Source organism: Nematolebias whitei, chromosome 11, assembly GCF_014905685.2.
Source record: "Nematolebias whitei isolate Nwh7 chromosome 11, NemWhi1, whole genome shotgun sequence".
Taxonomy (NCBI): domain Eukaryota; kingdom Metazoa; phylum Chordata; class Actinopteri; order Cyprinodontiformes; family Rivulidae; genus Nematolebias; species Nematolebias whitei.
The window spans coordinates 23,031,814-23,044,732 of NC_056508.1; the positions used below are offsets into that span (position 1 = coordinate 23,031,814).

Sequence of the window (12,919 nt, forward strand, 5' to 3'; positions counted from 1 at the left end):
GGTCGGGTCACGGGGGTAGCAGCCTAAGTAGGGAGGCCCAAACTTCTCTCTCCCCAGCCACTTAGTCCAGCTCCTCCGGGGGAATCCCAAGGTGTTCCCAGGCCAGCCGAGAGAAATAGTTCCTCCAGCGTGTCCTGGGTCTTCCTCTGGGCCTCCTCCCGGTGGGATGTGTCCGGGACACCTCACCAGGGAGGCGTCCAGGAGGCATCCTAAACAGATGCCCGAGCCACCTCAACTGGCTCCTCTCGATGTGGAGAAGCAGCGGCTCTACTCTGAGTCCCTCCCAGATGGTCAAGCTTCTCACCCTATCTCTAAGGGAGAGCCCAGACACCCTGCGGAGAAAACTCATTTCGGACGCTTGTATCCGAGATCTCGTTCTTTCGGTCACAACCCAAAGCTCATGAACATAGATGAGGGTGGGAACGTACAAAGTAGATCGATCGGTAAATTGAGAGCTTCGCCTTTTGACTCAGCTCTCTCTTCACCACGACAGACCTGTACAGCGTCCGCTTCACTGCAGACGCTGCACTTATCCGCCTATCGATCTCACGTTCCATTTTTCCCTCATTCATGAACAGGACCCCAAGATACTTGAACTCCTCCACTTGGGGCAGGACCTCCTCCCTGACCCAGAGATGGCACTCTACCATTTTCCGGCTCAAGACCATGGCCTCGGATTTGGAGGAACTGATCCTCATCCCAGCCGCGTTGCACTCAGCTGTGAACCGCTCCAGCGAAAGCTGTAGATCACGATCTGATGAAGACAATAGGACCACATTATCTGCAAAAAGCAGAGACGCAATCCTAAGGCCACCAAAACAGATCCCCTCAACACCTTGGCTGCGCCTAGAAATTCTGTCCATAAAAATTATGAACAGAATCGGTGACAAAGAGCAACCTTGGCAGAGTGCAACTCTCACCGGGAACGAGCCCGACTTACTGCCGGCAATGCGGACCAGGCTCTGACACCGGTCATACAGGGACCTAACAGCCCATATTAAAGGGCCCGGTACCCCATACTACCAGAGTCCCCTACACAGGGTTCCTCGAGGGACACGGTCGAACGCCTTCTCCAAGTCCACAAAGCACATATAGACCGGTTGGGCAAACTCCCACGCACCCTCCAGGACCCTGCTGAGAGTGTAGAGCTGGTCCAGTGTTCCACGACCAGGACAAAAACCGCACTGCTCCTCCTGAATCCGAGGTTCGACTATCTGACGGACCCTCCTCTCCAGAACCCCCGAATAGACCTTACCAGGGAGGCTTAAGAGCGTGATCCCTCTGTAGTTGGAACACACTCTACGGTCCCCCTTTTTGAATAAGGGGACCACCACCCCGGTCTGCCAATCCAGGGGAACTTCCTCCAATGTCCACGCAATATTGCAGAGTCGCGTAAGCCAACACAACCCTACAACATCTAGAGCCTTAAGGAACTCTGGGCGCATCTCATCCACCCCCGGGGTCCTGCCACCGAGGAGCTTTTTAACCACCTCTGTGACCTCAGCACCAGAGATTGGAGGGCCCGACCCAGAGTCCCCAGGCTCCGCTTCCTCGGTGGAAGACGTGCCAGTGGGATTGATGAGATCTTCAAAGTATTCTGCCCACCGACCCACGACATCCCGAGTTGAGGTCAGCAGCGCACCACTCCCACTATAAACAGTGTTAGTGGCATACCACTTTCCCCCCCGAGACGCCAGATGGTGGACCAGAATCGCCTCAAAGCCATGCGGAAGTCATTCTCCATGGCCTCTCCAAGCTCCTCCCATGCCTGAGTTTTTGCCTCAGTGACCATCCGCTTGAACTGCCGGTACCCATCAGCTGCTTCTGGGGTCCCACAGGCCAAAAAGGCCCAATAGGACTCCTCCTTCAGCCTGACAGCATCCCTCACTGACGGTGTCCACCACCGGGTTTGAGGGGTGCCGCCGCGACAGGCACGACAACCTTGTGGCTGCAGCTCTGGTAAGCCGGAGGCACGGAGGCACGGAGGCACAGAACATGGTCCTCTCAGACTCGATGTCCCCCACCTCCCTTGGAACATGTTCAAAGTTCTGCCGGAGCTGGGAGTTAAAACTTAGTCTCACAGGAGACTCTGCCAGATGTTCCCAGCAAACCCTCACAACACGTTTGGGTCTGCCAGGTCTGACCGGCATCCTCCCCCACCATCGGAGCCAACTCACCACTAGGTAGTGATCAGTGGACAGCTCCGCCCCTCTCTTTACCCGAGTGTCTAAGACATGTGACCGCAGATCAGATGAGACGACGACAAAGTCTATCATAGAACTGCGGCCTAGGGTGTCCTGGTTCCAAGAGCACATATGGACACCCTTATGCTTGAACATGGTGTTCGTTATTGACAATCCATGATGAGCACAGAAGTCCAAGAACAGAACACCACACGGGTTCAGATCGGGGGGCAGTTCCTCCCAACCACACCCCTCCAGGTCTCACTGTCATTGCCCACGTGAGCATTGAAGTCCCCCAGCAGAACAAGGGAGTCCCCAGGAGGTGCACTTTCCAGTACCCCCTCCAAGGACTCCAAAAAGGGTGGATAATCTGAACTGCCGTTTGGTGCATAAGCACAAACAACAGTCAGAACCCGTCCCCCCACACATAGGCAGAGGGAGGCCACCCTCTCATTCACCGGGGTGAACCCCAACACACAGGCACCAAGATGGGGGGCAATAAGTATGCCCACTCCTGCTCAGCGCCTCTCACCAGAGGAGACTCCAGAGTGGAAGAGTGTCTAGCCCCTCTCAAGGAAACTGGTTCCAGAGCCAGAGCAATGCGTAGAGGTGAGTCCGACTAGTTCTAGCCGGAACCTCTCAACCTCACACACCAGCTCAGGCTCCTTCCCCACCAGTGAGGTGACATTCCACGTCCCAATAGCCAGCTTCTGTTACCGAGTGTCAGACCGTCTGGGTCCCCGCCCTCGGCCACCACCCATCCCACATTGCACCCAACCCCTTTGGCCCCTCCCACAGGTGGTGAGCCCATGTGAAGGGGGACCCACGTCTCCTCTTCGGGCTGTGCCCGGCTGAGCTCCATGGGTAAAAGCCCAGCCACCAGGAAGAAGTAATTTAATCATAAATCCGGTGTGTTGGAGCAGAGAAACAAGTAAAATATGCAAATAGCAGCCCTCAAAGACCGGGATTAGACACCACTGATTTAGAGTGATACTAACACAAAGACTGGAAGGAAAAAAAAGTTTTAAAGAAGCTATAAACAAAACATATTTATATGTAGAATCATATGTTACTCCTATTGATTGACATGAATACTTTTAAAAGTCAGACAAGCTGATTCCAACTGATGACAGCAGTCAACATGCATCACTAAACCTCAGAAACCTCAAGATCTGAAAAACACTCGCTAACACAGTTACAGTAAATACAGTAAATAAAGCTTCAGGTCATTCGCAGTGAACCAAACAGATTCATAAGCAGCACAATGCTTGTCCCCCATGGTTTTTACAACTATAATGACTACTTTGCCCAATTTACCTAATTTTATTTTAGAACACAATTGCAAAGCTTGGCAGCACGGTGGCGCAGTTGGTAGAGCTGCTGCCTCTCAGTGAACAGGTTACCATGGTTCAAATCCTGATCCAGGGGCCTTACTGGGTGGAGTTTGCATGTTCTCTTCGTACATGTGTGGGTTTTCTCCGAGTACTCCAGTTTCCTCCCACAGACTAAAAACATGCATGTTAGGCTGATTGGTAACAATTGTCTCTAGGTGTGAGTGAGAGAGTGAATGATTGTTTGTCTCGTTTGTCTCTATGTGTCCCTGTGATGGACTGGAGACCTGTCGAGGGTGTACCCTGCCCCTCGCACAGTGATTGCTGGACATGGGCACCGGCGACCCCCATGGCCCAAAAGTGGAAGAAGCGGGTAAAAGATAATGGATGGATGGAAGTTCTGCCCAAGACTGACTGAAAGATGTCCTCTTTACTTAGAACTTATCCAAACCAGGCACACTGTCTGCTGAAACTGAAATCACTGACAGTTTCAGCTGTTTTGGTTAAATCTTGAGGAAATAAAAACGTTATGCGTAATTTCACTTCACAGTGCAAAATGTCATCTGATAGCACTCAGAGTTTATGTTGGGAAAGACTCTCAGCTACTACCACATTAAACTTTAACTCATTATCTGCATTAAAAACTGAGTAGTAGCCAGTTTTGTGTTGTCTTAGGTTGATTAGCTGTGGCGGCCGTCATGACAACTTTCTGTCATTATAATTTTTTCACAAGATATTTTGACAACTCTGCCAACACCCACAGACACTGGCAAAAACATTATTGACTGCAGTTTACCTTTCCTAATCCTGCAATATGTAATGAAATTACAGTGTAATTTAAAACTAACACCAATGTAAAGGTTTATAATTTGTTCAGATGAACCGCTGTGGTTTTTTTTTTAGGATTAAAGCTGTTTTAAGACTTCGGCAATCCACTTTGGTCTTGACCCTGTTTAGACTTGCCATGCGCTCATAAAACCAGTCAGAATCAAACACTATATATCCAAGCTAAGGTCGGTCAGAGCCAACTACAATATGTAAAATAATAACTGTACATAACTTTTCCTCATAACCTTTCAAAATATAACTAATTCTTAAAATCCATAAACGTATGAATGATGTCATGACTGTACGGAGGTGTTGAATGACAAAATCTTGGATTAACGTTCTAAAGTTTGCAGTATCCTGATTCATGCTCAATAACCAGGTAGAAAAATCCAACAAAGTTAAGTCAGGTCCTCTGGATGCTTTATTTTTGTTGAAACATTGAAGACGTTGATGAAAGATGAAACGTTTCAACAACAAACAAAAAAACTGACAACGTTGTTGGATTTTTCTACCTGGATTATTGAACATGAATCAGGATATTTTGAACCACCATGATTGCCACAGACTGGTTCAAGAGCTTGAGCAGGTGGCAGGGGAGAGGGCAGACTACAGAAACCACCTGAGCACCATCAAACTGGTTGATCCACTATGAGAAGGTGCTATTTATAAGAATGAGTTTGTTGTGGCTCTGAAGACTGATGAAGTCTTTTGGATGAAAGACGAGAAGTTTAAAAAAAAGAAACCATCCAGAGGACCTGACTTAACTTTGTTGGATAAAGTTTGCAGTATTTCTCTAAATGTTGTTGGGATACTTAAATCTGTGCAATGTTGGATTATCAAATAATATTGCCATTTTTTAATCTTGTAGCTGACTGTAAATAAAGCTGTTGTAATTTACTACACACATTTTTTGAGTCAAGCTTCTTTCATAACACATCCCTCTAAATTATGCAGACATTAAATAAAACAACCGGTGCCTGAGACATCGGTGTGTCACTGCTTCCTGAGCGAAACCTTTCCACTCAAACGGCTCAAGGGCCGTGGCATACAAATGCTGACCTTCTTCTGGCATTTCAACACACACTCGTAAGCACTAATCATTGACACGCTTCAAATAGGAATATTTTTGTTGGAAAAGCCTCCACTTCACCCATTAACTCAAGGGAACATCCTTTTTGTGAAGCAGTATAAAAAGCGGCGAACTCACTTGAAAAGAGATCCAGCTTCAGCTGCAGGATTCAGTCATACAAAAACACCTACTTGTCTTTTTAAAGTGCAATCTGTTTGCACCGTGCTCAAGATGTTTGTAGATGAGCGGATTGTAACTTTGTTCAAACGAAACGCCCATCACACGTTGACTTACTGGAGTGTTTTCTTCAGCTTCGGACTCAGCATTGCTTTCCTCGGACCTACGATTTTGGACTTGCAGTGTCAGACAAACTCAACTCTTAGGCAGATTACCTGGGTTTTCTTTGCCCAGCAGTTCTGTTTGTTAATCGGCAGCTCTGTTGGGGGTGTTTTTAAGAGAACGTAAGCTCCTCTGACACATTTAGGCCTGTGTGCAGGTACAGAAATGACCTGATGTAGCTGCATCTGTCTTATTTTGTGTGTTGTTCAAGGTTATTCCGCGCTCTAGCTGCCCTGTTCATCTCTGCTCTTATCATCTCTGTAATATTTGCCATCATTCCTGTGTGCAACAATGTCCTGGTGCTGGCCATTGCCATGGCAGTGTCTGGTTTGGCGATGGGTGTTATTGACACCATTGCCAACATTCAACTGGTGACCATCTACCAGAAGGACTCAGCTATTTTCTTACAGGTGATATTCTTTGTGGTAACTCAACCTTATCCCCAATAACACTGACGCTGTAGTGCTCACCTTTAGTTGACCTGATTCTGCAATTACCGGTACTAGTAGGACTTCTTATACACGCAGAAGTTAGTCAGTAGAAGTTCATTGTTAAGTTAGGAGATAATTAGATTCTGTAGCTATTTAAAAGCTGCAGCTGTTTGATGTCCCTGGCCTTTCTCTACTTTTGCAGGCTCTGCACTTCTTTATTGGGTTCGGTGCCCTGGTGAGCCCGCTGATTGCAGATCCGTTCCTCTCCGAGTCGAGCTGTGGGAATCACACAGGAAACGAGACAGAGATCATACATCATTTCAGGAACATGCTGAGAAACAGTCCGATCGCAGAGCACAACATTACTCAGAGCCACCTTCCTCATGAGGGAGGGGAGATGGAGGGGTCCAGTGTGCACTACGCTTTCTGGATCATGGCACTTATTAATGTAAGAAACTCAGCAGACATGCTTAAGTCATTCATCTTTATTTTTAACGTTAGGGGTTTTTTTTTTTTCTCTGATTTGATAGTCTTGGGGAAAAAAGTTTAAAATCTCTTGTTTTTCTCTTTGCCATCAGCTGCCTGTGCCCCTTGCAGTTCTGTTTCTCATGTATCGGGAGCAGTTAATCCCATGCTGCACCAGCGGCCCTCCTCGTCTTTTGGACAAAGATGAACTAGCCATGGAGAGCCAGCAGGGGGCCGAGGGCCCAGACTTGGAGCAGAAGGAACAAGAAGCAGGAGGTACAGATTTAAAAAAAAAAAGTGTTTGCTTGATTTTTAACTTCAATTTTTCATAACTATTGAATATTGTACTTGTATTTTCTGTCAGCTACAAAAAAAAAGTTTCATTTTGTGCGCACCAAAATGTCAGTGATGACTTTTCGCTCTGTTGCAGGTCACGGGAGCATCTTCAGCTGCTGTCAGAATGATAACCTGCGCGGGCTGCCTGTATCCTTCTTCATGATTCATATCCTTGGAGGGATGGTGCTCTTTATGACTGATGGCATCGTGGTGAGTGATAAGTGCAATAAATCACGACATTCATTTTACCATTTTTCACATAAGTGTTTATGTACAAGATCTGCATCACACAAAGAAAAGAAAGTAAGATGTATGAAATAATCTAGACTTATTTTCTTTTCAGGGTGCCTATGCTGGTTTTGTGTACACCTACGCTGTGGCACCACCGATGTCATTGCCTCATAAGACAGCCGGTTACCTGGCAAGCATCTTTTGGGCAGCCATCACTGCTGGACGTCTCCTGTCCATACCTCTCTCTTATCGTTTCCAGCCTGTAAGACTGCTCATGTTCAACCTGGTAAGGCCAATAAATGATTCAGAGGGTCAATTTGATCTATAAAATAAAGCCTTGATAATAAATACACAATGTATGTTTGTTTTTCCAGGCAGGAGCTATTGTTACTGTGTTGTTGCTGCTCATTTTCTACGCCAGCAAAGAGTTTCTGTTTGTGGGAACCTGTTTATGTGGACTTTTCCTTAGCAGCATATTCCCCTGTATGCTTGCCTATACTGAAGACATCCTTGATTACCAGGGTATGACAAAGTCTTTACTGCACAGCACTAACAGTGGAATCAAAGTGAGAGAACATGAAATAACGCGTGCATTTTGATTTGCAGGATGTGCGACCTCGGTCTTGGTGACAAGTGCAGGGATGGGAGAGATGGTGATGCAGGTTCTAGTTGGCTCAGTAAGTCGGATGAATTGAGTTTTTTGTTTCTACAAATAATACACAAAAGTGCAAAATTACGGGTACTAATAATACTTAGCGGTATAGTCTCCTGGTGCATGCTTTAATAATCCAGGTAGATGAATCTAACAAGGTTGAGTCAGTTCATCTAGACGGATTCTTTGTAGAAATGTTTTGTCTTTTATCCAAAAAGTTTCTTTAGTCTGGGGCGCTGCAACAAACTCAGTCTTACAAGCAGCACCTTTGCAAACGGGATCAACCAGCATCCTGGTGACAGCCAAAACTAGCTGTTCACATGATAAAGGAGGCCCATCAACCTAACATGATGGCTGCTTGCTATTCACAGAGGGCTGAGACAGCAGTCTTGTTGTTCTTTGGACAGATTTAAAAGAATCCGTCCAATGGACCTGAATCAAATTTGTTAAATACTTAGTCCTGTTCAGGTGTTTCCATCACAATTTTCCATTTGTTTCTCCTCCTGAGTTTTAGAAAACCTCATAAAAATACATCAAAAGATCAGTCTGGATCAAGAATAGCACATTGTGATTATTTTCTGTGCCATACATCATGTGACACGGACTACATTCATATAAAACTGCCAAAAAAATGTATAAATACATAACAATGGGATTTTTACAGCATGAGCCCTCAAATTGATGATGTCAGTCCACCAACTTTTGAGCTGTCTAAACTTTCCAAATAAGTTTTGCATACATATTTGTTTTAGTCCTTTAAACTTTGCACTTTTATATTTATATGTTATACTTCAAAACATAAGAATGTTTCTTTGTTTTCACCCAGTGTCTCTCTTACTGCATACGTCCAGATTTTCTTGTAGACAGTCACTGACTTCTATCATCTCTGAGAATTTTCTCTTCAACACTAGAGCCAAGTTTCTTTTTTTATTATTTTTTTACTTTGTCATATCTCCTACATAAAACACTGAAGACACATACAATTTGAACTTTGGCGCAATAAGATGCTTCTCACATGTACAGTTTATTGGTTTTGTTTCAACACAGCCCAAAGTTTTTGCAGTTTAATTTCTACTCTGCGTTTGTGTCGGTTCTGTCAGGGATTGAGAGAGTCAGGTGTGTGGTTACCATGGTGACTCTGAGCCACAGACAGCAGTTTTAGTATTTTTTTTACTGGTTCTCCTTATATTTTCTTATACATCTTATGCCTAAAAACTTTTTGTCATAGTTTAAAATATTACCATATTTTTTGGACTATAAGGCGCATTAAGCGAAACTAAAACATTTTGGCAGATGTTTGAGCACCGTGTACCACATAAAATTGGTTCGAGGTCAGTAAGCACAACCAGAATTAAAACAAGGTGCACCGGATTATAAGGCTCACTGTTGATTTTTGAGAAAATGAAAGGATTTTAAGTGTGCCTTATAGTCTAAAAAATACGGTACATAAGTCATAAGTTGCTCTTTGGCTTTACTGAAGATGTTGTTTGTTCAAATGTTGAGAAGTAGCTGGACTGGCACCCTTCAAAATGTCTTCAGTTTTTCCATTTAGACCTGTAGTTACAATAAAAGCCCAGTAGTGGTTTAAATTCACGTTGGGTAATGTTTCCATCTTCCCCACAGATTATTCAGACTGAGGGCAGCTACAGCTTCCTGCTGTGTGGAATGATAATCGCCTGCATCGGTTTTATCCTCTTCGTTGCTCTCCTGCTGTTCCATCGAATGCACAGAAATTACCTCTCAGGTACCAACCAGAATCCTCAATCACTGCTTACATGTGCAGAAAGCTTCTTGGCTTTTTTGTTCGTTTGTTTTTTAAAACCCTTTTCTACAAACCTCCTGACTTCCCACCAGGAACGTTAAAGAAGTCAGCGATGGTGGAGGAACCAGCAGCAGAGCCCAACGGGTCGGCCAGAACAGAACAAAAAGAGGACAATGACACGACCACGAGTCAGTAGCTCAGCGTTTTCAACCAATCTTCTCTTGTGTCAATTGCAAACATTTATCAAACTAGGCGTTATTGTTCTGCTTTATATATTGTTCATTATGATACAGTTCAGTAGTTTAAAAGTTTTTTTTTTTTTATTGTCTGAATTTTTACCAAGTTACCCTCCAGCTTTAAATGTTTCAACATGTGGAGGGAAGAACTTTGTTCTCAGAGCTTGAAAATCAAGTTCAAATATCAAACAACGTCATTCAACATTTCAACGGTTAACAGTGAATCTTGAACGTCACACTTACCGTATTTTTCCGGTGTATAAGTCGCAGTTTGTTGCATAGATTTGTCAGTCCTGTGACTTCTGCGCCGAAGCGACTATGGATTTTTATTTCCATATTCATAACGCAATTTTGACTGATTGTTAAATGTTCATTCATCCTGACATGAACCAGAGTAAACATTATCATTTGCAGCTGCTAGAGACACGACAGGGCCCTCTAGGCTTTTGACAACTACCGGTAGACGCATATGTTGTTCATGTACCGCTAACCCTGCCCAACATTGACCATTAAAGTACATTTATTCAGAACAAAGTTCAACTGAGACACACCTTTGCTATAATGTCAAGCAAACAAATAATTGTTTTTAAGTGTTAATCTTGTTAAATTTTGAAGAACTGCAACAGCCAGTCCTCCTGTGTGCGCTCCCGTGGCCACTAATCAATTTTTGGCACAACACCGGCTCACATTTCCCAGGGGTCAGCGATGACGCATAATAAACGCGACTTATTCTCCGAAGCGACTTTTATATGTTTTTGTTTTTTTTTCCCTCTTCATGATGCTGCATGAAAATACGGTAAAACCTGTTGGAACAATAACATGAGCCGTCACTTTACCGAGATGTTTTATACGTGGATTTCACAATGATTGTTGAATGTTACGTCTTACATGCCTGTTTTACGAGTGAGGTGTTTGTTCTTTAAATAAAGTTTGGTACCCAGGTTCTTTGTTGTGGCTCCTAATGATGCTGTAAAGCAGCTGTTCCTAAATGTCAGGTCAGGAGGATTTTCAAACACAAACAGGGAAGTTTTCAGAAGATAAACAAAAATCAAATAATCTTTAAAAATGATTGCCAATAGCATTATCAGCCTTATTTGTTTAAAAGAAATAAAAACAGTACTCATGAATGGATTTAAAAAAAACATAAGGGTTGATGAGACTCTTTGTTAAATGATGTAAAAATGAACACTACCTTATGGGTTAAACTGAAAATTTTAAACGGCACTGGTCGAAAGTAACTCTTTGCAGCCGGTTAACTTCAGAACATTTCACTGTGATATAAACTTTGCAGTAAACTAGTGTTTACTTACCTGCAGCATGACTTCACATACAAACACGAAATCTAGAAAGGAAACCGTGTGATGCATTTGTTCTTATTATATAACCTGTGGATGGAAAAGGAGCGAGTCTTCATATCCTTGAAACATTTTTTCATGTTATCGCCACAGCTGCACACCATCACACAAACGGCTCTAACAAAAGGACAATTAAACCCTGTGGGTGTTTACCAGATTAAACTTGAAGCTTTCAGTGTTGTATTATTAATAATACTGTCACTGATTTACATTGCAAGTGGCGTGGGGAAGCAGTGGTTAGAGTTGTCACTTGACAGCAAGAAGGTTGCAGGTTCACCTCCTGCCTTGGCCTTTCTGTGGGCGGTTTACATGTTCCCTCCATGCATGTGTGGGTTTCCTCCCACAGATCAAAAACATACATGTGAGATTGGGGAGAGTGTGAAGTTGGTTGTTGGTCTCGCTTGTCTCTTATTTGTCCCGGTGATGGACTTGCGACCTGTCCAGGGTGCAACCCCCCCACCCCTCCTCTCTCCCAGTGACCACTGGAAATACAAGCTCCTGCAATCCTGCACAGAAAAGCAGGTAAATAAAATGGATGGATGTGGGGCAGCTGTGGCTGAGAGATTAGAGAAGTCACCCTCCAGTGCAAGTTGGGGGTTCAATTCTACCAGCAGTCACATGCTGAAGTGTCCCTGAGCAAGACACTGAACCCCTCATTGTCTCCAATGTGCCCCATCGGTGTCTGAATGTGATAAAGCTCTGATTAGTCTTTAGATCTAGTAGAGTGCTGTATGAATGGGTAAATGAGGACAAGTAGTGTAAAGTACTTTGAGTATTTTGATGAGATAGAAAATAACTATACAAGTGCAATCCATTTACCATTTATGGATAGTTTACTGTATGGACGTCTGAATTTTTGTGTCTCGATTAAAATATTATTGCAACAATGGCAGCTTTTATTTGCAATAATTTCTTTAGTTGAAGACTGAACTACTTTGATTTAAAAAAAATAATGGGAATATATAACACAAACCACCATCATCATTCAAGATTGCTTCATTACAGCTGAAAGAAATTAACAGTTTCAGGATTCTTGGGAGGGAAATAAATGAAGTGAAAATATGAACTTGGTCTCCAGAACTCTCGCTTCTGTGATTTTACACTTCTGTTGACTAAAGGTTGCAAATTTAAACCAACAGAGAAACTATTGTTGTGGTATTTTACCCAGCACTGGTTGATATTTGATTCAGATACTTTAGATGAAGCCAAACAGGTCACTGGTGTGTCACAGCAAAGAACCTGTCTCACCAGTGCAGTTGCTACACCAAAGGAACTTGCATGTCATGGCACTGGTTGTATTCAGGACTCTGTGGAAAAGAAAGAGAATGGCTCATGTCAACAAAGTGTCACTCCTGACTGCAGAGTGTTAGTGAAACCCCATTATGTTGCTGTTTATAGGTTTGGGAGCAAACACACACTGGTTCAAATGCTTGCTGACCCAAGTCTGATTAGCCCAATCAGTGGTGTCCTTTTGGGTCCACACATCGGAGGATGGGTCTTGTTGGCCTTTTCCTCAAAGGAACACTCATCTGTTGAATGTCATCCCAAATAAAATATTTAGCACTGAACTTCAAATTTCATAATCTGTAATATGTCAAGGTTTAGCCACAGGGATTTACCGTGGTGCCATGTCTTGTTCGGCATTGTGCAGAAACCTATTCAAACCGTGTTGAGAACAAGGGAGTTTTCCAGCAGACAAAT

At 43.9% G+C, this 12,919-nt stretch overlaps 1 protein-coding gene across 1 annotated transcript; it reads left to right on the forward strand.

Annotated features, from left to right (window-relative positions):
* Nucleotides 1-5,639: 5,639 nt before the first annotated feature.
* LOC119416836 (major facilitator superfamily domain-containing protein 4B-like) lies at nucleotides 5,640-9,823 on the forward strand. The gene is made up of 10 exons (XM_037684027.1): nucleotides 5,640-5,872; nucleotides 5,962-6,160; nucleotides 6,384-6,629; nucleotides 6,760-6,922; nucleotides 7,077-7,192; nucleotides 7,326-7,499; nucleotides 7,588-7,735; nucleotides 7,820-7,890; nucleotides 9,489-9,609; nucleotides 9,720-9,823. The coding sequence occupies exons 1-10, from the start codon at nucleotides 5,643-5,645 to the stop codon at nucleotides 9,821-9,823; spliced, it is 1,572 nt and encodes a 523-aa protein (XP_037539955.1). The 5' UTR covers nucleotides 5,640-5,642.
* The last annotated feature ends 3,096 nt before the right edge of the window (nucleotides 9,824-12,919 follow it).

Bases quoted from the DNA above. Each gene is read 5' to 3' on its own strand.
- LOC119416836 (XM_037684027.1), top strand. From the start codon at position 5,643: ATGTTTGTAGATGAGCGGATTGTAACTTTGTTCAAACGAAACGCCCAT. The intron at 6,923-7,076 runs GTACAGATTTAA...GCTCTGTTGCAG, and splicing joins GAAGGAACAAGAAGCAGGAG to GTCACGGGAGCATCTTCAGC. The intron at 7,500-7,587 runs GTAAGGCCAATA...TTGTTTTTCCAG, and splicing joins GACTGCTCATGTTCAACCTG to GCAGGAGCTATTGTTACTGT.